At 41.1% G+C, this 24,711-nt stretch overlaps 4 protein-coding genes across 14 annotated transcripts in view; 1 reads left to right on the plus strand and 3 right to left on the minus strand.

Moving 5' to 3' along the window:
* LOC101863326 (ribosomal L1 domain-containing protein 1) overlaps positions 1 to 13,558 on the minus strand; it is a 38,924-nt gene extending 25,366 nt beyond the window's left edge. The window contains exon 1 of one of the 4 annotated variants that reach the window (XM_035968211.1): positions 13,079 to 13,558. The gene's annotated coding sequence lies outside the window, so the exon portion shown is untranslated. Of the gene's footprint in view, positions 1 to 7,430; positions 7,671 to 13,078 lie in introns of those variants that run through there. The other 3 variants (XM_013079260.2, XM_013079263.2, XM_013079261.2) reach the window with 3 other exon arrangements.
* LOC101863568 (leukocyte elastase inhibitor) overlaps positions 7,745 to 24,711 on the plus strand; it is a 31,535-nt gene continuing 14,568 nt past the window's right edge. For 2 of the 8 annotated variants that reach the window (XM_005092420.3, XM_005092421.3), the window contains exons 1-5: positions 7,745 to 7,991; positions 19,545 to 19,918; positions 20,669 to 20,830; positions 21,781 to 21,995; positions 22,932 to 23,030. In XM_005092420.3, the coding sequence (XP_005092477.1) occupies positions 19,564 to 19,918; positions 20,669 to 20,830; positions 21,781 to 21,995; positions 22,932 to 23,030 (831 nt within the window). In that variant the 5' untranslated portion in view covers positions 7,745 to 7,991; positions 19,545 to 19,563. Of the gene's footprint in view, positions 7,992 to 13,872; positions 14,118 to 19,544; positions 19,919 to 20,668; positions 20,831 to 21,780; positions 21,996 to 22,931; positions 23,031 to 24,711 lie in introns of those variants that run through there. The other 6 variants (XM_005092419.3, XM_005092417.3, XM_005092418.3 and 3 more) reach the window with 6 other exon arrangements.
* LOC106011045 (uncharacterized protein K02A2.6) lies at positions 9,735 to 10,334 on the minus strand. The gene has a single exon (XM_013079248.1). The coding sequence runs from the start codon at positions 10,332 to 10,334 to the stop codon at positions 9,735 to 9,737; it is 600 nt and encodes a 199-aa protein (XP_012934702.1).
* Positions 11,264 to 13,057, minus strand: LOC101853916 (uncharacterized protein K02A2.6-like). The gene is made up of 2 exons (XM_005092462.1): positions 12,589 to 13,057; positions 11,264 to 12,354 (listed from the first exon to the last, which is right to left on the minus strand). Exons 1-2 carry the CDS (start codon positions 13,055 to 13,057, stop codon positions 11,264 to 11,266), a joined length of 1,560 nt encoding a protein of 519 aa, XP_005092519.1.

The following is a 24,711-nucleotide window of genomic DNA, read 5'->3' on the forward strand; positions in this document are numbered from 1 at the left end:
AAAAAGGGAATGTTTTGGACAAAAATGAGAAGGATAATAGTGTGTGTGCTCAGGCGCATCCTGCTGGCAGACGTGAGTACATTTTTAAGCTTTGCGACCTAAAATAAATAGGCCCCTTAGCCCCATTTAATGACGCTCGGAAACGCCGGAAATTTACTTACTTTTGCATGAGAGAACACGCCTGAGCACGCACTAAGTCTTGATAGCACGCAAGACCAACTCACATTCAGTGACAATAACAATAACATGAAAACAAAGGGAAAAGAAGACAGCTTGGAAAAGGTAGATGGAAAGCAAAACAAACTATTGTAGTAGGGGATTTCACGAAAAAATTTAAAAACGATTAATTTGACCAAAATATATGTCACTAGATAGAGCTAAAGGAGCTGAGAAAAACAAAAAAAAAACTGCATGAAGATTGGATAAACGGTTCAAAAGTTATGCAAGTTTTTTGTTGTGAATTTGGGCATTTTTCGGGGATAATTAATTACCTACGTATATAGACAAGAGGATGGCACCAAAATAGGCGAAATTAGGCATGAGAAAGACAACTTAGCAACAGTTTTCCTTAGTTCAAAGAAAAAGTTGCCTGTAAAACATATGATAATTATACATTTCCAGAAAGGTTATGCAATTGCCTACATGATAAACAATATATTACGTAATGTGCAAAGTCATTTGACCAAATATGGCCGCCATTGACGAAACGCGCAACTGATTTTGACTTAAAAGTGACCTAACATTAATGTTTTAAGTCAAAAGTGTACAAAAGTATATATTTTCTTAATCAGCACGACTAGGCGCATCTAACGAACTGTAAAAAAAAGCTACAATAAATCCATTTTATTTTTAAAAAATCATATTTCACCCCGAAAAAATGAATGTAGTTGGGCACGGAAAACACGAACACTGAAAATCATGAATAGCTCGTACAAATTGCCATTCCCTGACTGATATCTCTTCAATACTTCATCACCTTTAGCCCTTAACACGAATTATGAATGTGTCGAAGACGTGTGTCATCTCCCGATGTATTTAAATTATTCGTGCCTGACTTTAGTGATTTTGAATCTAATTCCCAAATGCCAACAGTCTTGAGCAAAAGTATACATTCTTTACATCGGCAAAAAGTGATGCATCCAATGAAAGAGCATACAACCAAAGAACAGATGGATACAGAGGAAGAGAACCAGCGTCTGTGGTATAGCGGTTAAGAGCTTCGCTTTCATAAGCAGGAGATCTAGTGTTGACTCCCAAGAGGGGAGAAAATTGTTGTCTATACTCTTCAAAAAAAGAAAAGCTTAACCAAGTGCTTGTGTTTTCGTGATAATAAAATATGTAAAGATGAGGTTTTGTGCATGCTAGTTTTTTTTCACACATATCTTGAACTTTTCACAACAAAATTCATTGTTTACTCACAGTCACAGGTAGGCACAGCCTAAACGGTTGAATTGTGTGATAATTGAGTGTTAAAAAGCTCACAACTTGTCTAATTTTGTGAGTAGTCAAATGAAATTTGGCGTGTGAGTTTATTCACTGGGCGGCTCTATAATGACGGAAAAAACGGTTTGTCAGTTCAGCGATATGCCATGCCACGACTAACGATAGAAGAGCGAAACCAGGCTATTGGACGCTTGCAAGCCGGAGAAAGTCTAACTGATGTTGTCACACATTTCAACGTGTCACAGTCTACCATCAGCAGACTTTTTGCAAGGTTTCAACAGTCCAACTCCACTGCCGATTAACCGAGAAGTGGACGGCCAAGTGCAACAACTCGAGCCCAGGATCGCTTTATTCAGCTTCATCACCTGCGGGATCGTTTTGTGCCTGCCTTTTCAACGGTCCAAGCGCTTCGGAATGTCATCAGAATTTCCGACCAGACAGTACGCAACCGACTCCGAGAAAGAGGGCTCCGCGCATATCGACCTTTAAGTTTAAGAACATTGTTGACGGACCGACATCGCCAACAGCGACGACAATGGGCCACTCAGCACGTCAACTGGAAGCTACAGAACTGGTGGCACGTATGGTTCAGTGATAAATCCAATTTTCTCATCTCTCGACACGACAGACGACGTCAAGTTTATCGACATCGAAATGAGAGGTTAGCAACTAGATGCACCTCCCAGGCCTTATCGCATGGTGGTGGGAGTGTGATGGTGTGGGGAGCAATCAACCACACTCGCAGGAGCAACCTGGTGAGAGTACAAGGCTGCCCAGGCCTACATCAACAACATTCTCCTACCACATGCCCTTCCATTGCTTCAACAACCAGGGGCAATCTTCCGGAGGACAATGCCAGACCGCATACTGCCAGAGTAGATAACTAGAGACTTTCTGGTTAGAAACAATGTCCAGACACTCCTATGGCCTTCAAATTCACCGAATATGAACGCTATAGAACACATTAAGGATGCTTTGGACAGACGTCTCCGGAACAGAGTTGTCGCCCCTGCCACTCCTGATGAACTGTTTACCGCCTTGGATGAAGAGTGGAGGGCAATACCACTTCCCAACATTCGTCGTCTCATCGCCTCCATGCCCAGAAGATGTCAAGCGGTACTCCAGTCAGCAGGAGGCCACACCCAGTATGAATGGCCGCCCTTGGACGGACAGATAGAAGAATCCAATTGATTGTTCAAAATCAATTCAATTTTGTTGATAATCAATAAACAGCAATGATTAACATTTCAAAACGTATTTTCTTTCCTTAATTTATATCAACAGTTATTCAGTGCTGTACGGTTATACATGGTGGCCAATTTGATTATGCGGTTGTTGTTTTTGTTTTTTTTCTTTTAACAGTATAGTATCTCTGTCTTTCCACTGTGATGAAGTATCTCTCTCAGCCCAGGTTGACCCGAACAGACAGGAAGGGGGTGTAAGATCACCTACATTTAATTAACTATAAAAACACACACACGAAGAAGCAGGGCAGGAAAGGCAGAATAATAACAATAATAAATCAACAACACAGAGATGTTTTCAACTGCTGGAACAGTAGGAGAAATATTGAACAAAAACAATGTAAGCATACATAACAATCAAGAGAAAGATGTTTGCTTCTCGCCTCGACACCATAAGTATAAAAGGTAAAAGAGGCTGCTAAAGATAGGCAAAGTACATAGTAAGTAAACTCCCTACGATACCATGCCATATTACCAATTACCAGACCAGCAATATTCTCAGTCAATAACAAGAACAGAAGTTCAAAGTAACATGGGCTTCTGAGCCACTGAACTTGGCAGGAGCAACAATCATAAATAATATCCTTCTTCTGAGGAGCTCAATACTAATTATGATTTCACCTTGCCTTGCTTCCAAGTGAACTTATCATCAAGATTTTTCAATTTATTTTTAACTCTGCACCAAATGACTACTGCGTAATCTAGCATCTGCGTTTGTTGCCATTTTTTGTCCAAAAGTTGCCACAAAAAGTGGCAAAAGTTGCCATTAATTTTCAAGCTTTCAACTTTCTGTAACAATGTGATTATGTTGATAGAGGTAACAATCTATAGCACCAGAATTTCTTGTGCTCTGTTTTGAGCATCCAGAACATCATTTGTAGTCACCAAGAGGGTAAAAACGTTGAAAATAAAGGTTTCACAATAGAATGAAATCAAAATTAAAACAGCACGTGTATAAATAACCACAAAAATTAACTAATTAGGGCGCGAGTCCACTTATCTGAAGATTGGCTGTTTTAACCCCAAAACGTGTGTAATTCAAGAAAAAGTAGGCTTGCAGGATACCACACGTAAATTATATTATGGAATCACACACAATTGGGGTGTGCCAGTGTCAGTATTCTGTTTTGGAGGAGACACGCTATAACATAACACATTTATGTTTTTTAAAGGGTAGGAACAGCATTAAATTAAAAGACATTACGCTGTAAAAACGCCAAAAAAAAGGAAAAACGAATAATCAGAACAATTTTTAGAAAAATGAACTCACCAACAAACTAAAACATAACAAAGAGAGAAAAATAAAAGACAGACAGCAATATAAATAGTATGTAATGTACTTATATTCTCCGCATGAAAATAGATACACATGGACATCTTAAAACTTATCAAAATACATGTCTAATATGTTATGAAGTAGCTTTATTGTTTGGTCTTTTTTTAAACGAAGTGTATGCAGACCCGGTAACCGGGAACAAAGTCACGAAGTATACAGACCCGGTAGGGGAACTCTTAATCTTATGTGATTTCGGAAAGTTTCAGCGCCCAGACCCATTAGTGTGTGTGTGTGTGTGTGTGAGAGAGAGAGAGAGAGAGAGAGAGAGAGAGAGAGAGAGAGAGAGAGAGAGAGAGAGAGAGAGAGAGAGAGAGAGAGAGAGAGAGAGAGAGAGAGAGAGAGAGAGAGGGGGGGGGGGGGGGGGGTGACTGCTTGATTGAAAGTATGACATTGTTCTTTTCTTCAAATTGTGATTCCTCCAACTCCAAAACGGAGGAAAAACGATGGTTCATCGAAAATACATCCACAATCTTCATTTAGATTTAGATCTAGATCTAGGCTAGCCTCGAAATTAGATCAATGATTTATCTGTCTAGATCTAGACCTAGGCCATAGATCTAGAAGAACCTAGTTCTACCCTGAGCCAAGAGGGCGCTGAAACTTTCTGAAATCACAAAAGAGTTACCCTACCGGGTCTGTATACTTTGTGACTTTGTTCCCGGTTACCGGGTCTGTATACACTCCCTTTTTGGGAACGTATGCGAAAATCGCGGCCGCTATTCGCGGACCCAAAAATACGGGTCGCCGCCGCGACAAACGCAGATGCTAGCGTAATGCACACAGAGTCGGGGAACGCCCCCCTCCCCCCCAATCGATCAAGATTTTCTAGTACTTGGCCTGCGCTTTCTTCAATCAACCTTTTCCTTCTTGGATTGATACGATTTCACTCTTTTTATCACATTGGAGGAAGACCAAATCCTACCTTTGACTTTGAAAGTTTCATTTTAGTTTCAACTTTCTTATATTCAGTATTCAAATATTTAAAAAAAGTATCCTTGGCCGTTAATAATAATTTTGGTCACCCTTGTACTACCAAAACTAGTCATACCTTTGATTACAGTTGTTTGTTTACATCAGTTACATTAAAAATCCAGTTACTTGCCCCTGACTTCTGGCTCTGCGGGTGATTTTTTTTTGGTACCTTACGAAGTGAACTAGGGTAGTGTAGTAAAGTTCAATTTTCTTCTACAAAACTAATCATTTTTAACAAAAATGACATTTCTAGAGAGCTAAATGATTTATCTATCAATATAACGTCCCCCGGGAGCGTTTTCTATTGTTAATAAAAAATAATTTTGAAGATAAAATATCATAACTTTTTACACAAGCGTCGTACAAACTCCAGGTGGGTTGCAAACTCTTCAGCGTCCAATTCTACTACAGAATCACGTGATTTCTAAGGTCACCTACAACGATTAGCGATCGAAAATTCAGCTCTAATAAACCGCCCGAAACGCGCTGCACTCTAAATTTGTCGAACCTTGTAGTTTTAACTAAAAAATCGATAATGTTACACATTTCTCCCCCCATTGAAACTAACATGGCAACAAAAAGCACATATATATAGACCTCTCGTTTCATGTTGGTTTTATGATGCTAGGCTAAGAACTAATAAAGTTATGAGCCGAGAAAGAGAAAAAACCGGGATTTTAGCGGAAATCCCCACTCGCCGGGCGAGCGTGAAACCCCCTAATTGTAGAGACTTGACAGAACGTCGGGTAGTGAACTAAGCACAGACGAAATAAAGTTTATTTGCAAGCGCATTACATATTATATGCCTGTCCACATTAATAATAAAACAACACTAGTATAACTGGACTACTTTTGCGCGCAGGTGTCGTGTAACAATACTGCGGTCAAAAATTCGTGGCGCAACTTTTCCTCAAATACTCTTATCTCTTTAACGGGGGAATCAATGTCACCCATACTTTGCACTGCAGTTTATATTAAAAAATGTCTTAACTGAATCATATTTTCCCACAACAACTGAGGTTCGATAAAAAAAATGTTCTTCATAAATTTATATAAAATACTAGGCCTACTTATAAATCTCCATCACGCGAAAAATGTGATTGTTCATAGCACTTCCCGCTTCTCGCACACATTTTGCAATATATATACGCAATGGCCTACGTCATCATAGCTCGCCAATGACACTTTTTAGTGGCAAAACTTCATACAAAAATGTTTTTATAATGAACACATTCTTTTTACACCAAAGGTTTCCTAAATATACGTTCAATAAGCATGCATGTTATTGCGATTGGAAAAAAACGACAGACTTGCTTTTAAAAGGCAAAAGCGTTATTGTCGCAGCTGTAAATTTTTAAAAATTTGTAGAAACAATCGACTGGGATTTTTTTATTAGTACTTATTATATTAAGGAATTTTCTAGAATCTAGATCTAGATATTTCACAATAAGTTGCGCCGTGCATTTTTGACCGCACTATAGGCGTAAGTTGGTATACCAGGAATTTAATTTGTACTCATAACTCATAATTATTCCACACAAGGCGTCACAATTACATGGTTAATGATCACTTCTCAATCTAATAGCATAATTATACCCTGCCGACCCCATCGTTCGCCCCCACATTCCCTTCGCCAACTCTTTCCACCCCTCTCTCTCTCCCTCTCTGATTTCTTTTATTGACACATAACAACAACGTGGGTGCAGACGTGGGCAAATTTCAAATTCTGGTTCACCTCTATGGCCACTGGATACCTCACAATCATATTCAGACATTTTAAACATTCTCCTAGTAATAACTCCTTACGTCAGGAGCTTCGTTAAACTGTCCGTTTCCCCCCAGTATTTTTGCAAAGTCCAGATGCATGCATCTGTGTAGGTCCCGTAACACCACGCCTTAGCGCAGGTAGGACGTACGGTCCCGTAGCGCCAAACACTATGGGGGCGTACGGTCCCCTAGTGCCACGCGCTATTGGGGCGTACAGTCCCCTAACAATAGCCTATCTGAATACGATTGTGAAGTGCGTACGGTCCCCTAACCTAGATATCTAGCTATATACTAGATCTAGATCTATATATAGATCTAAAAATTAGATCTAGAATCTAAATTTAAATGTAGATCTAGATCTAAATCTAGATCTAGTATCTAGATTCTAGATCTTATATCTAAATCTAGACTCTAGATTTAGAAATCTACTAATACTATAGATTCTAGATCTAGATCTAGATCTATATATATATAATCTAGATCTAGATCTAGATCTAGATTCTAGATCTAGAATAGAAATCTAGAGTTCTAGAGTCTAGATATCTAGAGTCTAGATCTACATCTAGATATATAGATCTAGAATCTAGATCTAGATCTAGATCTAGATCTAGATCTAGCTAATTTTGTTCAAGTCAAACAAGCATGCCATCTTCAAGCCAAAGCCTTACCTTACCCTAGGCCTGAGGCTAGTCTAGATCTACTAATGTCTAATCTAGATATCTGCAACTTCTGATTCAAAAGAAGTGACAGACTTCAATCGTCAGTAGTTTTAACGTTGAAGCGTTTGTATCATAATTCCAAACCGACAACACCTCGCCTGTGTAACAACAATGTGCAACTCTACAGTAGTGCAACGCTGGCTCTTCTGTCTGGGCTGGGTGGGTTGTCTCTACACTCTACAACCGGAAGCATGTGTTAGAAAGTGAAATGGGAAGTAGACAGTAGACAGAGAGGAAGTAATTGACTGCTACAACTGCAGAACAAATCGGAACCTAATATCAGAGAGTCTATAGTTTATAAAAATAACACCCACCAACAGTTTGCAAGTTACTAAAATTAGTAACAAAACAAATCCTGCACGAAGACAAGTAGTTTTTATCATGAGATTCTCTTTGGTTTTATGAGTCAGTGACAGTGGGTGTGAACCTGTGATCTCCTGTGTATTTTACTCCCTGATCCTGATACCTGCTTCTACGAGCTCAAAGGGTCGGGTTACTCTTAGTCTCAAGGTTTTTTATGCTTTTTCACATGATTTTATATTTTATGGCATTGGGCATTGGGTAGATTTCTTGATGAGCAGAAGAATCGATATCTAGAATCTAGATCTAGATCTAGTTCTACTTGATTCTAGAATTTAGATAGGCTAGATATCTAGAAGTGTCTACGTAGGCCTACATCAGAGAACGTATGCAAGCTGTCTACGTTCTCTAATGTTCAGTGAATTCAGTGCTTCCAATTTTCCACCATTTTTTTGGGTTTCCTCCAGACCTAATCCTCCTAATCTGCCGATTCGAAGCCCATCGCCTCATTGATACCCCCCTGTTTCGGTGCTTTTTCGGTAGTTCCCACCCCCCTTATTTGAGCATAGATCTACATCTAGATATAGATTTATAATAAGTTTGTTGCGCGGCAAGCTAAGATATCAAACCTAACAACTGCAAAACAGTTCATCAAATTATGGTTCCACCTTATTTTTATCAGGTCAGCGGGGCAAGCCCCCCTGAACCCCCCCCCCCCCCGCGAATATCAATTGCCGGGTGGGAACTTCCGTAAAAGTGCCCATGTTTTCGACTTTCCCACTTTCTTCGTTGTAAAAAAACTAGATCTTGACCTAGAGATCTATGTTGCGTTGCCTTTCCTGAAACAGTGCTGTCCAAATAGATGATCTATGAAGATTAATTTATCATTGACTATTGGAAGTTCTGATGGCCGAATGGACAGCGTATCTGCATTTGAAGTTATACAATTAATTTCTGAACGTAAGATCGAATTCGTGTCGCGGAAGGGTTTTTTTCTTTTCTTTTTTCTTCTCCTCCTCCCAACTGACAACAATTTTTTCCATATAATGAATGATAATTTGTTGCTTTGTAGTTTTTTTATGTAGTGATGAAGCATGCACATTCTGGTTTTGTCCCCAAGAGGAGCTTTTACTTAGTGGCGGTGGGTAGTGAAGGGCTCACTGGCTTGAGCCTCCCTCCCCACCCCCGCACTCCATCCCATAGCAAATGAAAATAACGAAATGAGCAGTTGAAACTGTTATGATAGCAACGCAATGAACACTGAGTTTTCAACTTGGTGGCTTGCTCATTTATCCAATCCTTGTTGTCACCGCTTACAACTATAGTAACCAAACAGCCAATCAAATTTCTTTTGGGCTCAGCAAAGGACGAGCCTGTTCCCTCGGCCCCTCTTCAATGAACCACTCTTGTAAAAAGGTAGAAGACTTGAAAAAAATAATACTGCATAGAGGGCTCACGCTCTCATAGCCCTGACAATGTGGTGAAAGTTTACGACACATTTTCCCCCAGTGACACAGTTGCCTCACCTTTGTTAGGTACGTTCTACTTTCCGCGACTAAACGGCCTAATCCAGCTCATAGACGGTATATGTTTCGAGTGCCGTGTGTACATTTTTGTTTGTGTACCACTGAGATTTAACAGTTGGGGTGGCAACAGGTGAAGAAGACATGGAAGGAGGGTCGATGTAGGGCTTCAGGTGTTTGCGGTTCCGGCGGTAAGACCTATCCCCAGACTTTATGATGTAAGACCTCGGTGCACACCGTTCTTTGACAACCGCCACTCCTTGTCGTTCTCCAGCTACTGCAGGACGAGCTGGTTCTGGGCTCCGTGACGTCTGTCAAAAGCTTGTTTGTACTTAAGCTTCGACTCAGCGTCTCTGGCTGCAGTCTTCGCCCTGTCGTAGACCTGCTGGTTCAGGTTTGACGGTAGAGTTGGCAGGGTTGTCCTCAGGCGTCACCCAAGAGCAAGTTCCGCTGGGCTCGCCCCCGTCGGTGACACCGGTGTAGACCTGTAGATCAGGAGTGCGAGAAATGGGTCGTCCTGACTCAGGGCTTTCTTCGCTTCCTCGACTGCTCTCTCCGACCCGCTGTTGCTGTGGGGAAAATGAAGACTGCTGGTCGTGTGTTTAAACCCCCAGCCCTTGGCAAATTTGTGGAAACGGTCTGACACAAACTGGGGACCGTTATTAGTCACCAGTAGTTCTGGAATGCCAAACCGAGCGAAGATGTTTTTCAGTTTGTACACAACAGTCTCTGAGGTGGTGTCTGGCATGTAGGCCGCCTCCAAGTACCTTGAGAAGTAGTCCACGAGTACGAGGTAGTCATGTCCCTTGTAGTTGCATAGGTCAGCACCAACCATTTGGAACGGCCACTCAGGTAGAGCTGTCAGGTTTAGAGGTTCGCTTGGTTGTGCTGGACGTTTCCGCTGGCAATGGTCGCATCTTGAGACGACTTCCCGTATCTCGGAGCTTAGACCAGGCCACCAAATGGAAGATTTGGCCCGTTCTCGACACTTCGACTCTTCGAGGTGACCATCGTGGATCCTGCCGAGCATCTCTCCTCACATTGCCTTGGGGATTATGATGCGGTTACCTCTGATGAGTAGTCCATGGACTTTGCTCAGTTCACTGGAGACTTCGTAGAGGTCGCGAGCTTCGGACTTGACGTTTTGGATGAATTTCGGCCAATCGCTTCTGGTGTACTGTATCGCAGCACTGATCGCTGGATCCTGTTGAGACCTGTTTCTGATTTCATCAAGTTTGCTATCCGTGGCATCCCTTGGCATCAGGATTATAGCGACATGAGCCTCGATTTCTTCACCAAATTCTTCAGGTTCGGTGTTCACTACTGGACTTCAGGACAAGGAGTCTGCGACAGTCATGTTTTTCCCTTGGGTGTATTCTGCCTTTCCGCTGTAGCGCATCATCCTCATCAGCATTCATTGGCAATGGACAGGTGCATCATTCAGTTCGTTTGAGTTGATCAGAGGCACAATGAGCTTGTGGTCGGTGAGCAGTGTGAATGACGGCAGCCCGATGAGGTAGCGATCGAACTTTTCGCATGTCCAGGTGGCCGCCAACAGTTCCTTTTCAATTTGAGTGTAGTTCCTCTCGGCCCTAGATAGAGTTCTGGAACAGTAGGCCACTGGCTGAAGATCCCCCCTGTCCTCCTGGAGGAGAACTCCCCCCAGTCCGTAGCTGCTTGCATCAGCGCTTACAACGACAGGCTTCCTCATGTCGAAGAAGGCGAGTGTTGGAGCTGGCGACAGCAATTTCTTGACTTCAGTGAAGGCAGATGACTGCGCTGGAGTCCACGCCCACTCAGCATCGTGATTCAGAAGATCGGTGGGCGGCTTCATGACTGTTGACAGGTTTGGCACAAACCTGCTCAAATAGTTCACCATGCCGAGCATTCGTGGCAAATCTGTAATGTTCTCTGGTTCTGGCATTTCAGTGATGGCGCTGACCTTGGATGGATCTGGCCTTACACCCTTCCCGCTAATATGTGGCCAAGAAAATTGATTTCGTCCCTGTCAAACTTGCACTTGGATTTGTTCAACTTGACACCATGCTCTTTTAGCCGATGGAAGACTTTCTTCTTCAGTTTATCATGTTTCTCCTCACCATCCGTGTGCAGGAGGATATCGTCTATAAAGCACTCAACACCGTCTATGCCCGCTAGAATGTCTTGCATTGTGCGCTGAAATATCTCAGGTGCAGAGGTGATTCCAAAGCAGAGACGTTTGTAGAAGTCCCGACGGAATAGGGTAATGAAAGTAGTCAGCTTCGCGGAGTCGTCGTCCAGGGCCAACTGCCAAAAGGAAGAAGTTGCATCAAGCTTGCTGAACTTGTTTGAACCGCTGAGTTTGTACAAGATGTCGTCTATGGTGGGCAGCATGAATCGTTCACGCTTCACCGACAGGTTGAGCTTTTTCAGGTCTGTGCAGATTCTAACGCTACCAGACCTTTTTCTGACCGGGACCATGGGCGCGCACCAGTCAGTTGGAGCGCTGATCTTCTCAATGACACCTGCGGCTTCCATGCGGTCTAGTTCAGCTTTGACTTCGTCCATGAGTGGAATGGGAATCCGACGTGCGACGTTCACGGAGTATGGCTGTGCATCTTCTTTCAAGATGATTTTCACTGGCTCGCAGCGTATAGGTTTAGGTCCCACATCGCCGAACACGAGGTTGGCAGAGTCAATTCTGTCTTGAGAAATCAGTCCCAAACAAACTGCGGTGTCGCAACTGAGGAGGCAGTCGGTGTCGTTGTTAAGGATGAAAACACGGAACGCAAAGTTGCGATTGTTATGCTGCGTAGTTGCGATAAATTCTCCCACGCTCCTTATGACTCCACCAGGACTGCGGAGAACTGCAGACGTTGTTTTCAGCTTTGGACGAGGACTGAGACGGTTGTAGTCGGCCTTCGACATTATCGAAACATTGGCCCCTGTGTCTATCTTGAAGGATGTAGCTCTCCCTCCAAGGTTCAGTGTAACGGGCCGTGGTGGCTCGCTAACTTCACTGAAGTTTACATCGGTAACGACACTACTGTCCGAGTCTTTGTCAACAGCACCTAAAAAGAATGAAGGGGTTTCCGATTCAGTGATTTCGTTGACATTGCGACTGCTGCTGCGACAGACTGTTGCCAAATGATTGCGCTTGCCACATTTTCTTCAAGTTTTCCCACGCCCTGGGCAATTGTTTTGGGCATGACCTCTTCCACAGTTGTCGCAGTTAGAGAAAGTTGACGGTGATGCATGGCTGCCTCTGTGTTGTGAGTGTGTACTTATTCTTCGGCCGCCTCTACCCCTGGGGTGAGCAGGCGACGAATATCCCCTCTGGCCGTAGCACACTGCATCTACTGTGACTGCTGCACCTAGCTGACGTTGGCTGCTGACCTGACCCTTTACGAGCTTGAAATGGCGTACTCTTTCGATGGCTGATTTCAAAGTAAGAGTTGCCTCGAGTTGAAAGGGCTGTGACAGTTCATTGTCCAGTACTCCTAGGACGAGTCTATCCCTTATGGTTTCATCTCGGTCCTTAAAGTCTTCATGTTCTGAAAGCTTGTACAGGGCTCTAACATATTCTTCTATTGTCTCCTTATTGTTTTGTGCTCGTGCATGAAACTTTGCTCTTTCGTGGATAAGATTCCGCTTGGGGACAAAGTGAGCGTCGAAATTCTCTAATACAGTGTCAAAGTTGTACCTAGGATCGTTACCTTCGACGGGAGCAGGGAACGTGAACGTGTTAAATATCTGTTCAGCTTGGCGTCCCATAGCGTAAATTAATTAACTTACTTGAATTGCTCCAGTCTCTGCTCTCAGTTTGGTGGCTGTGCGGTATCAAAGCATACGTTGTCGCCACTCGGGCCACTTGTGAGGTTTTGAAAAATCAAACGTTCCAGGAAGGCTTGAAATGAGGCATTCTGACATTTGTGACACGTTATCCACTGACTTCTGACACCATGTAATGTTAGTATGCACACACGACTTTAAACTGGAGAGACGAACACACCCGACACCAAGCATTTTAATAATGAGCCCGGGTGTAGTGTCTGACTTTTTATGTTGATCCTCGAAGTGAGTAACATTAACCAAAAGCCCATGGCATACAGGACGCTTAGGTCCCGTGATTAAAAAAGAGTAAGGTACAATACTGGGACTACCGTGACAATCAGTGGCGTGGCTCTCCAAGCGCAAATGGCGCCATGGCGCCACCCTTTGAAATGCAGAAATGATTTTCAAAAAAGGAAATATGATTTTCCAAAACTTAACTAAATATCACAATATTTTCTTCAAACAAATCTCTTATTCAGTGTTCATCCCTAAGTAAGCCAATCTTTAGTTAACGTGTCTATAATTAGGCTGATGGGAGGAGGGCGGGTAAGCCTCCCGTTGCCGGTCGCATGGGTCTCCCCGTGTCTTTCGTTCCCTACGTCTGACATCACTGAGGGCGCCAAGCCCAGATCGGTGCTACCTGAACCAGTGTCTCTGCCTGAACCCATCTGAGTGTTCATTGTTTAGGTGTCAAGTCTGGTAAAAATAATTCAAAATGGTCTATAAACTATTTGATTTTATCAGTTGAAAACAGGGTTTTCTTTCCAAGAATAGCAAAAAGGTTTCTTTCATACCCTGTCCAGATGTTTGACGGAAGACACAAGAGATATCACCAAGAACACAACTCAGCCAAAAATGCTACAACAGATACTCCCATCACACCAAGAGATTGTACTGTTGGGCCAAAGGGCCAAAGATGGATTTGGCGCCTGTATGGTTGGGAGGGGATGGAGTGGTAGTTAGCCTGGACATGGCATGGTTGCGAACTGTCTAAAAATAGGTTTGACTGTCTGCTTTCTAGACCAGAACTGCAAATGAATCAGGGAATTGGGTCATTATGTCAAGATGCCCCGAGGGCAATAGTGCATGCGTGTTCTTGACTGTGAATGTGTGCTTTTCTGTTGATCTGAGGGAAGTTGTTTTGTGTGTGAACATTTATGCTGTGATGTGACTGTGCGCTTCTTGAGCGCCGATCTTGGTTCTTTATCTTTAGTTCTATATATAAAAGATTGTACCGGCACTTATCTATTCTTCTCACATGGAAGTAGGTGTCCCTCTATTGGTATTAAAATTAAAGAGAGAGGCTTATATAGTAAATCTAGGTCTACAGCTTATAGGCCTGTAATAAGTAGGCATTACTTTTCGTTGTGCATAAATTTGTTCTTGGCGCCACCTTCTCTGGAAGTGACGCCGCGCCCCTGACAGTTTTTATTACATCAAACCACTTTTGAGGCAACTTTTTCATCAGATGAAAATTAAATAGAGAAATTTGGAGGTGAAACAACTTCGTTCCCGCCATCGTCAAGAATTTGACATAGAATCAAAGAGATGGAAGACAAAGGGGACTCTTCTCGTTTGAATGGTTCTCAAAATGCCGTGGCTCACCGTGAGTACAGAAAAATGACCACTGTTTTGTTCTATTGCTTGTTAGTTGGTGGTAAAGATCAGTGGAAGCAATCTAAGCCCCACCCAAATTTTGATCCGCCCACCGCCACTGCTTTTACCTACAAAGTATACTTTTCCTTTTATCAATTTAGGCCTGGTTAAACTTCAATAGTGACCTTCCTTGGTTTGTGAGTCTAATAATTTTTTTTTCTTCACATTTTAGGCTCAGAGATGCCAAATTTTAGCTCTTCAATTGCAAATTTTCTTCAGCTTACGGGGGCCTCTTGCGGCTCCCAGACCCCTGCCAATTGTTCCTCCTGCCAATTACTATTCGCCCTAATTGGGGGGCCACGGGCAAATTGTTGGTCGATCGGGAGGAGGAGAAAAAAACAACAACAAAAAACCTTCTGGGGGCTCTCGTGGCCTAGAGGTTAAGGTGTTGGCCTCTCATTCAAAAGGTCCCGGGTTCGATTCCGGGTTGTGCCAGAAAAATTTTCTTCTCGAAAATTGTCTCCTTTTACCTCCTTTCCTGCTCTCTAGCAATATTCTGTCGTCTGCTTTCGTCTCCTCTTTCTGCCCCCACCCCCTCACCTCCTTTGCCCCCTCCTCTGGGCTCCTGACTCTTTCTGCAGCCTTTCTACTGCTACTCCTTGACTCCTTACAGCTGCCTTTCTGCCACACCCCTGATCTTCTGGTAGGAAAGATCTACACCTAGCCTTCTCGGACAAGGGCGAAAAATCTCGGAGGGCCCGTGTGCAAGTTGCACACGTTAAAGATCCCTTGGTGGTCTAAAATCGATAAGAGTAGGCTTCGGCCGCCACCCGGGCAAAATTCAAAATTTCCTACCAACTAAAAGTATTAGATGTGTCCCGCGCGCTCATATGACCTTTATGCAGTTGCGAGCGCCGTAAAACACTTGTACTTATCAAAACAAACAAAAAACCTTCTGGGACCGGGATTCGATGCCATGCTAGGAAGCACTGAACATTAGAGAAAGTAGACAGCTTGCATACATTCTCTAACATTTAGAGAACGTAGACACTACCTTACGGCTGGGACAAAATTGCTTTTAATAGCAAGTCCGTCTTTTGTTTCTAATTGTGTGATTATTTTATTGAACGCATGTTTTGAGAACTTTTAATACAAAAGTGTTATCTATAAAATTCATTTCTTGTAACAAGTTTTGTGACTTAACAGTGTCATTGATGAGCTGTGACTTGCCGTTATACGCAAAATGTGTGTGATAAGTGGGAAGTACTGTGAACAATTCCATTTTCCCCGTGAAGGAGATTTGTAGTAGGCCCTTTTATATAAATTTATGAAGAAAAGTTTTTTGATCTAAGAATAATAATAATAAAAATAGCATTTGTATAGCGCATATCCCCGCTCAACAGCAGGCTCTATGCGCTTTACACTATATTATTACCCCAGCAGACCATAGAACACTCCGAGACTTTCTCAGCTTCCCGGGAAGCATACAGTGCAAGCAGCTGATTAAGCGCTCAAACACTAACAAACTAACAAGGTCTTTTGCTGTCTATAGCCGGATACCCATTCCCACCTGGGTGAAGTGAGGAAAATTTGTGTAAAGTGCCTTTCCCGAGGACACAACGTCGGGCCCCTGATGGGATTCGAACCCACGACCTTACAGTTGCGAGTCTGAGAGCCTAACCACTAGGCCACCGACGCCACAAACTAGTCTCAATTGTTGTTAAAAAATATGATTACGTTAAGACAAATTGATACAAACTGCACTGTGAAAAGTATCGGTGACATTGATTCACCCATTAAAAAGATATTTGAAGATGGGTTGCACCACAAATTTTTGACAGTGCTGTAGGTGTAGATTCTAGGCTTGGTCTTCTAGAAATCTCGTTAGATCTAGATCTTAGTAGAAGTAGAAGACAAGCTAAGTCTGCTTAGACTTAATACTAGAATCTAATAGTAGACCAGGTTTTTTTTTTACTTCTACAAGACTACTACTACTACCAAAATCTAGGAAGATAAGACGAAGCATAGCCTCTCTATTCTCTTGTCCAAGGGCCAAGTCAGTTCGCCAAGTCATCTGCGCATTGTGCGAGGCACGCCAGCCAGCGAAACCAGTATACCCCTATATTATAATTATGCATCCACGATCAGCTGATCAACGTGCTTTTTACCCTTCCTAAATAAACAAATATTGTATTTGTAAATATATATCAAGATTCTACACCTAGAGCGTGCTCATTAAAACAAAGATAAACAAACATATAATATAGATAAATGAATAAGCACTTTGAGGAACGAGGTAGATCTAGATTCTAGATATTATCTATATCTCTAAGGTCTGTCCCCCTAAAATGCCAGTATTACGAGATTATGAACACTATTATTTATACCTAAATTCTATAACAACTGGATCTAGGAGATGTGTGTGAACTTACCTATAGACGATTCATAGTTTTCAGCTTTCTCTTTGTTTGTGTGCCTCGCTTTCTTCCTCATATTGGACTTTCAGCTCATGGTAAATCCTTACTGTCAGAAAGATTCGGGCAACTTGACTGTCTATTTCACAACAGCCACTGTCATTTAGTGTCACTTGGGCCGCTGTAGGATAAGACAACATTTTCTTCTCCAATAATTGCTGTATTTGTCTTCTCCCAACAACATTCCAAAACCAAGCTTGGAAAATCATCTCAAATGTTCCCACTAAAGCGAATAATTTTTCAGTAGGTTTTTTTAAACCACCATTTGAACAATTACTGAACTGTTTTTGTTCAATTAGCTGGTGGTGTCTTTGAGCTGATGATGTCTGGTCTTGAGCTAAATCCAAACAAGCGTAGCACAACATTTTTCAAGTCTTCGGACAATGATAACCGCCTTTTGTAAGATACAATATTTTCTAATTGTATCACATGGTCCATTTCACATGATCTTACAATGCTGGCTGCTTGCTTCATTTCATTTGGCAATGGTATAGAATCTGGAGGGGTCAAGGATTGGCTGGTACTGTTCGTTGTCGAGAGGTTGATGAGGAAACTGTCTAGGTCTTCAGAACAATTGCTGCCTTCACTTGTCAGAAGAATTTTGTCAACCATGACCTGCCTTAAAGTAAATCTGAATTGTTGAAGATCATGATTTGACATCTGGCCATTTTTCCTTCGGATGACGGAAAACAGATTTTCTACACAATCTTGATTGAGGTTGACCATAACAAAACCGTTTACTGGAATTTTGTACTTAACTTTTCTGAATGATGTGAAAATCATAAGCTGCTTTTAAATGTGAAAAAACCCCAAAGAACTTGTTGAATTTAGAAAAAAGAAACTGCCCCTGCAGCCCCTCGAAATTAAATGTGAAAACATTGAGCAAGTGTCAGACTATAAGTACAGTCAAACCTGTGTAAAACAGCCACCCATTGTTAAGGAGAAAAGTGGCCGTATAAGACAGGTGGCCGTCTTAGGCAGGACTGATCAAAATGAAGAAAACAAACCGTTCCTTTCTGAGGTCCCAACCGAAGGCAGCCGAATTGTTTTTGTTGTTGTTGTTGTTTTCGCTGGGGGGTTTTTCTTTTAAAAAGAATTTTGTTGTTGCTTTTGTGCAAAGTTGACAATAAAACTAAATGTATCAGACAAGGAGGACCGGGTGCTATGGTAAAACAAACTCATGGAGAACGAGCAACGCTTCTGTTACAAGTTCATATTGACGTCCATTGTTACTTTGTTACAGACTGGTCAACAGTGACCACTCATCTCATTTACGATTTGTGTTTGAGTTCTGGGCGGGGCTTATGGGTTATGAGGGATCATACGCTTACCTCACCAGCAGCTGAAAATTTGTTACCTATTGGTCAACAGTGGGAGGGGCCTTGGCAACATGATCGGTTGGAGGGACTACCTTACAACAACGACAGGTGATTGGATTATGATGGCCCGCCCACAACGCCAGGGGCCAATGCACAATTTATGACAAAACATAATGAGGAGTCACAAAGGTGGCCGTCTAAGACAGGTGTTATTGTTTTCTGTGATAGGGGTTGTGTGTTAAAATATGGTGGCCGCGGCCGCGTTGGACTGGTGCCTGCTTTAGACAGTTAAATTTTATAGAAAAAAACGCAAGGGGGGAAATGAAAAGTGGCCGTTTGTACAGATGGCCGTCTTATAGAGGTGGCCGTCAGGGCTGGTTCGACTGTATTTGGGTGTTGCAATAGACAACAAACTCAGCTGGCATGTCCACACTTCTCTCCTGCATAAAGTATGATAAAGAAGTGAACACAAGACTATTTTTTCTAAGGAAGCTCATGTATTATAAAGTTGAAAGAACATTGATGTCCATATTCTATCATTCAACCATAGAAAGTATGATCAATTTTTGTATAACAATTTTATGGAATTATACATGCTCGTCATATTTTGGGCATGTGGAGTCAATGGTATCAACTTAAATCTTGTTAGTCTCGTATTTAATGAGAAAAATACTCATCTATCATGAACAGAAGTCAAGATATTTACGAATGAAGATGTGAGGGTCACCTGGTTTCAAAGGTAAAATTATCCAGAAAATGAAGTTTGTAACTTGAATAGCTTGAGAGTCCTTGGGAAATAAAAATCAACATTTTTGTGCCTTTAATCAACTTTTTTTCAGCAAAATCCACTCTTAAATATGTGTTTTTAAATAGATATAAAAGGTTTTAAGCCCAAAAAAAAAAATTCAATAAAAATTGCCAATCTGGCAGAAAAATGCCGTTTTCTTTGATTTCATTAATTTTGACGAGGGCCTGATTTCACCTTGATGCCTCACATTTGACTTTTGTTTGATTTTTTTTAAAACTGTGTTTTCCCAGGTACCGGCAACATTTCAAAATGGCGACAACTGAAATTGCATCCACCAACAACATGTTTGGACTTCAATTATTCAAAACTATTTTTGAAGAAAACAAAGACAAGAACACTTTTCTGTCCCCATTTAGCATATCAGTTGCACTGGCAATGACTCAACTTGGTGCGCGTGGAAAAACTGCATCAGATATGTCAGCAACTTTACAATGGAATGCGAACAGTGAGCAGGCAATCCATGATGGGTATCAGTCTTATATTTCCAAACTGCAGCAGCCTTGTGACAAGTACCAGTTGTCAACTGCTAACAGAATCTTTATTGAAAAAAACTATCCTGTGCTTGCAGAGTTCATCGAGAAAACAAAGAAGTTTTATCTTGCAGGTGAATATATTTCTTCCTCTTGCTTTTTAGTTTTAGAACTCAACAGACAGGTCCAGGGTGACTGTCAATTGGGGCTGTGGAGAACTTTATTCTTCTGTCAATTTCAATGGATGCATTTCCGGGAAATTGATGCATGTTGCTTACAATTGTTTTGGAAACGTGCAGAGCACCTACATCTGTAGCTACACACTGTGGCCAGCTGCATAAGAAGCTGATGACAGAGGAGATAAAGAGTTGACTTATTCTTCCTCTTTGAAACTTGTTTTTGGGTCCAGTAAGACTAGGTCTTTCTTCAAGCTTCCTATTCTGAGTCAGTGCCAGTAACATCACTTTCTGAGCAGGCCAGTGTAATGAAAGTTCGAATAATCATGAGAGAGGTATAGGAAAGCATATTAAATCTCTTCTTTTCTCTCTATATATAGAGAGGGTTTTCGAATGTCGAAAGGAGAAGAAAGTGTTACTCCTAATCAGAAATCAGTGATGACTTCAGAAACATCACATAGAAGCAGCTGGCTTTTTTTTTCTCCTCGAAAGTAAAGTACCCATGTCAATAACACTGCAAAATAATTTGAATATGTTAGATTGTTGAGTTAGGTTTACTTAATTGTGGGTAGAAATGGCATAATGACCATTTCTTTCTAAGGAAGAAATTTTGAAATTGTCAGGACAAAACAATTCACTTTTCAATTTTAAAAGTTGTTCTTAATGTCGATATTATGTTTACTTAACACTTCCTTTAAATGTTTTCAGAGCCTGTGTCTGCTGACTTTGGAGGAGACTCTGAAAAGGAGCGTACAAATATTAACTCATGGGTATCTGAACAAACACAAAATAAGATCAATGATCTTCTGCCCCGTGGGGCTGTGGATGCTCTGACTCGGATGGTACTGGTCAATGCTATTTATTTCAAAGGTACTGAGAACATTTTGCATCGTTTTGTTTTTTTAGATTTCCTCAGGAACAGAAGTTATTGTTTGAATATAATTTCTATCTGCACAGTCTTCCTCTTAAAAAAAAAAATTCAACAGGTTGGAAGAAAATCTCATTGGTGTGCATTAGCAATTTTTCAAACAGGACAATTTCATTTCCTTATCTTTATCATTGTGCCATGTCATTATCTTTATTGAGGTACTTGTTTTTGTGCAGTAAATCAGTTCATATATAATTTACATATAAACTTTAACAATGCAAAAATGTTAATTACTGTGTCATATGATTTGATAACTGTGTTTTGTTAATCTTTGGTCAATTCAACTTTATTTGCAAGCATTAATAGTGTTTTATATATTCCAGACCTGAGTCAATGCTGTTGACACCTTGTGTGAGGCATCATGGTGAAATCAGGCGCTCATCAAAATAATAAAATCAAAGAAACTTGGCATTTTTCCGGGGGTTTGGCAATTTTTATTGAATTTTCATTTTTTGGTTCAGCACCTTTTATGTCCATTTAAAAACACATGTATGACGAGATTTTTACTGAAACGGCGAAAGACACAAAAAATGTAAATTTTCAGTTTTCTTGGACTCTCAAGCAATGAAAGACTCCATACTTTGGCAGCTATTTTCTCGCTAATTTTACATCTGAAACCAGGCAAATTCTATCTCCTTCAATCGCAAATATCTCGACTTCTATTCAAGATAAGAGGGTAATGTTTTCATTGAAAGCATGACAAATGAACAAGATTTTAGATTATACCGATAAATCCACACACCCAAAAATTGACAAATGCCTGATTCCATCGTGTTGTGACACATTTTTTCAACATTGGGAAAAAAAATGTCTCAAATGTTCCTCAATACCTTCCTCTGTTTTATTTCTTAACTTACTAAGTTTTGAAACTCTGTCTTATTTTATAAAACAGGAAAGTGGGATGAGGAGTTCAATCCCAACTTGACTCGCCCTCTACCTTTCAAAGTCAGTCCTTCAAACACCAAAGATGTTCCAATGATGTTTGCCAAGCGCAAATTTGCATTCTTTCAAGATGAATCTCTGGCATGCACGGCCATTGAAATTCCATACAAAGGCAAGGATCTGGGAATGGTAGTCATCTTACCAAATGATGACTTTGGACTAGAGGTTTGTGAAACTACTTTAAAATAGTTTTACCCTTTTTCTTCGAAGGAGGTGTGAGGTAGAGGGGGGGGGTGGAGATGTCTTTGTGTATAATTATATTTTTTTCTTGTTTTGATTATGTAGATTTCTACAATAGGTGTCTTTCGGTAATTGCCATTGTACTCTGTGTTATAAATTGTATACTCAAGTTGTTGTTTTTCAGTGATACTTGTCTGATGGACTTTTTTTTCTGTCAAATAAGTTAAAAATCCTATAATGGCTAACTATAATATGGAACAATGCTAATTAGAGCTTTATTACATGGGGTATGAATAGGTCGAGAGGCAGCTTCGGGGTCTTTTAGAATATTTTGCATTTTTAAAAATGGAGATTAACCTATGGGCTGTTACAACTTTGTTTTTAAGGAGATGAAGTGTACTCTTATTTTAATTTAAATGTTTTTGTTGTTGCAAGAGTTATTTTATCATAAACGTGTATCAAATGCATTGCTGCAGATATATAATATTGCCAAGTACTTACATACTTTTTACTACTTTTCTCTGCTTCTGATATCGTTCTGTTTTAGTTTAAGAAGATTTGCTGCAATGTAATTTTCTTTCATTGGTTGCTATTAAAGGGACTTTGAAAATTTGATATTAACCTTTTTTGCAAAACTTGCAGTAGCGTGTGCTGCAATGCTGGAAGGGAAAGTTTTTGGTGGTAGTAATATTTTCAATCTAAGATTGATGTTTTAAATAACTTGGAAAATACAGTGTGTGGCAGACTCTTGCAGTCATCTTTAGAATGGAAATGAATGTGTAAAACAAGTGCGTGCAGCAATAGTTTCAGAGGCTGCTGATTATTTCTATCATCTAATAATTTTGTACGGTTTTTGGTTTTTAATAACTTTAATGTTTCTATATCAGTGGCAGTTTTGTTTTCCTGTTTTGATAATACCAGGCACTTGTGAAAACACTTACTCCTGAAAAACTGACCGGTCTGTTGGGAAGACTTGGCAAACCCTTTCAAGAAGTGAAACTTACACTGCCGAAATTTGAGGTTTGTAATTTTGTTTAATACTTAAATCTTCCTTGCACTTTGATCCCTTCCGCTACCTCCACAGGACAGCCACAGCTGTCTCCCCATTTCTAGCCTTTGTGTCTGCTGCCTCCCTCACATACTATGGCCCAATCAAGAATTCACAGTGACTTCTCAAAGACTTTTTCGCTTTACTGGTTTCACTCAACTTAGAGCAAATTGAATACTGTAAACAGAAAAAAGGAAAGAAATTGAAATGTGAATAGCAAGATTATTATGCATTCACCTCAGCACTTGTCAGATGTGAGAGGAAAATGTTATCAGATTGAATGCACCAGTATGGGATTGTCATTGAAATATTCAAAATTTGCCTAGGTGGTAATGGCTTATCGAAATCCTCCCAAAAAAGTAATTAGTAAAATATATTTACCAACGGTACTTTACACAGTGCACAAAAATAAGTTCCTAGAAGAGTTGCAAGCTCCTATTGCTTTTTATCGTGGCTCTAAATATGCATCTCTGTACTCAAAACTACACAGCTGATTCTTATACATGATGGATCAGGCTAAGGTCGTTTACAGATTCAAATGCCAAATCTTATACAGTGGAACTCGGATTCAATGAGCTTGGATTCAACGAGAACTCGGATTCAAGGAAAGGAGATGGATTCCCCTTTTTTTTTCTTCTTTGTTGTTGTTGTTGTTGTTGTTAGTGATCCAGTAGCATCTGAGCATTAACTCTTCTGCCTGATGTCTTTCTGTAATAGCTGCATGTCTGTTCTAATTGTTGTTTTGAGGAGTAGAGGCAGTTAGATGTGTGGGGTAGCTTGGGAAGAAAACATCCCCTTAAATCAGTTAGTTTTCTACAGAAGAACAGATGATGTTCCACTGTCTCTGAGGGGTAGTCACATAGTGGGCAGGCAGCAGACTGCTTTACTCCAATTTGGTTGAGATGTTGAATGAGGGGTACATGCTGTGTTCTAAGTTGGAAGATTATGGATTGATCTCCCCTCCTCAACTCATTGATTGGATCTTTGACCTGTGGTTTATTCATGTGGCCTCCTTCCTGTCGTAGTTTTTTTGGTGGTTTTTTTCTTCTTCTTTAAAATCAATAAAAATAACCCGGATTCAACGAACACTTAAATCAGCATGCTCGGATTCAATGAAGTTGCTTCCAGGGTGAACAGCTCCCGCAGACGTGGCTTCGCTCATTTTTCTCACACAGTGAACTTTATCTATACCTGGATACCATCCACTGCACCTGTATCGTGACCCATTATTTTGCTTAGCTGATTGCATGCGACCAATCAGTGACCTTCTTTCACACCAACACATGCGTTGTTGGCACGCGCACATGTCTACTCAAGTGCATGTCAGGGTCGGATGGGTGGTCTGCACATGTGTGACTGTGTGTTTGTCGGGGAGGAGGGGGGCACCAGTGATCCGGGCGTGGAACGTCGCAGGTACAAACGCATCACATTCGTCCCCCCCCGGCAACTGATCATTTTTACATTGATATAAACTAGTCTTGACGTAGATCTACGTAATGAATTGTTCACTAGTCTATGGAATCAAAAGTTGCCTTATGCTAGACTCTAAACAGCAACACAGCTTGTTGGCAAACAATCAAGATGACACAAGCGTGCATTTGAACAAATCGGTCTTTTTTTGCACAGCGTGTGTTAGGGCTGGGTCACGAGCGC

This window comes from Aplysia californica, unplaced genomic scaffold, assembly GCF_000002075.1.
Source record: "Aplysia californica isolate F4 #8 unplaced genomic scaffold, AplCal3.0 scaffold00046, whole genome shotgun sequence".
NCBI lineage: Eukaryota > Metazoa > Mollusca > Gastropoda > Aplysiida > Aplysiidae > Aplysia > Aplysia californica.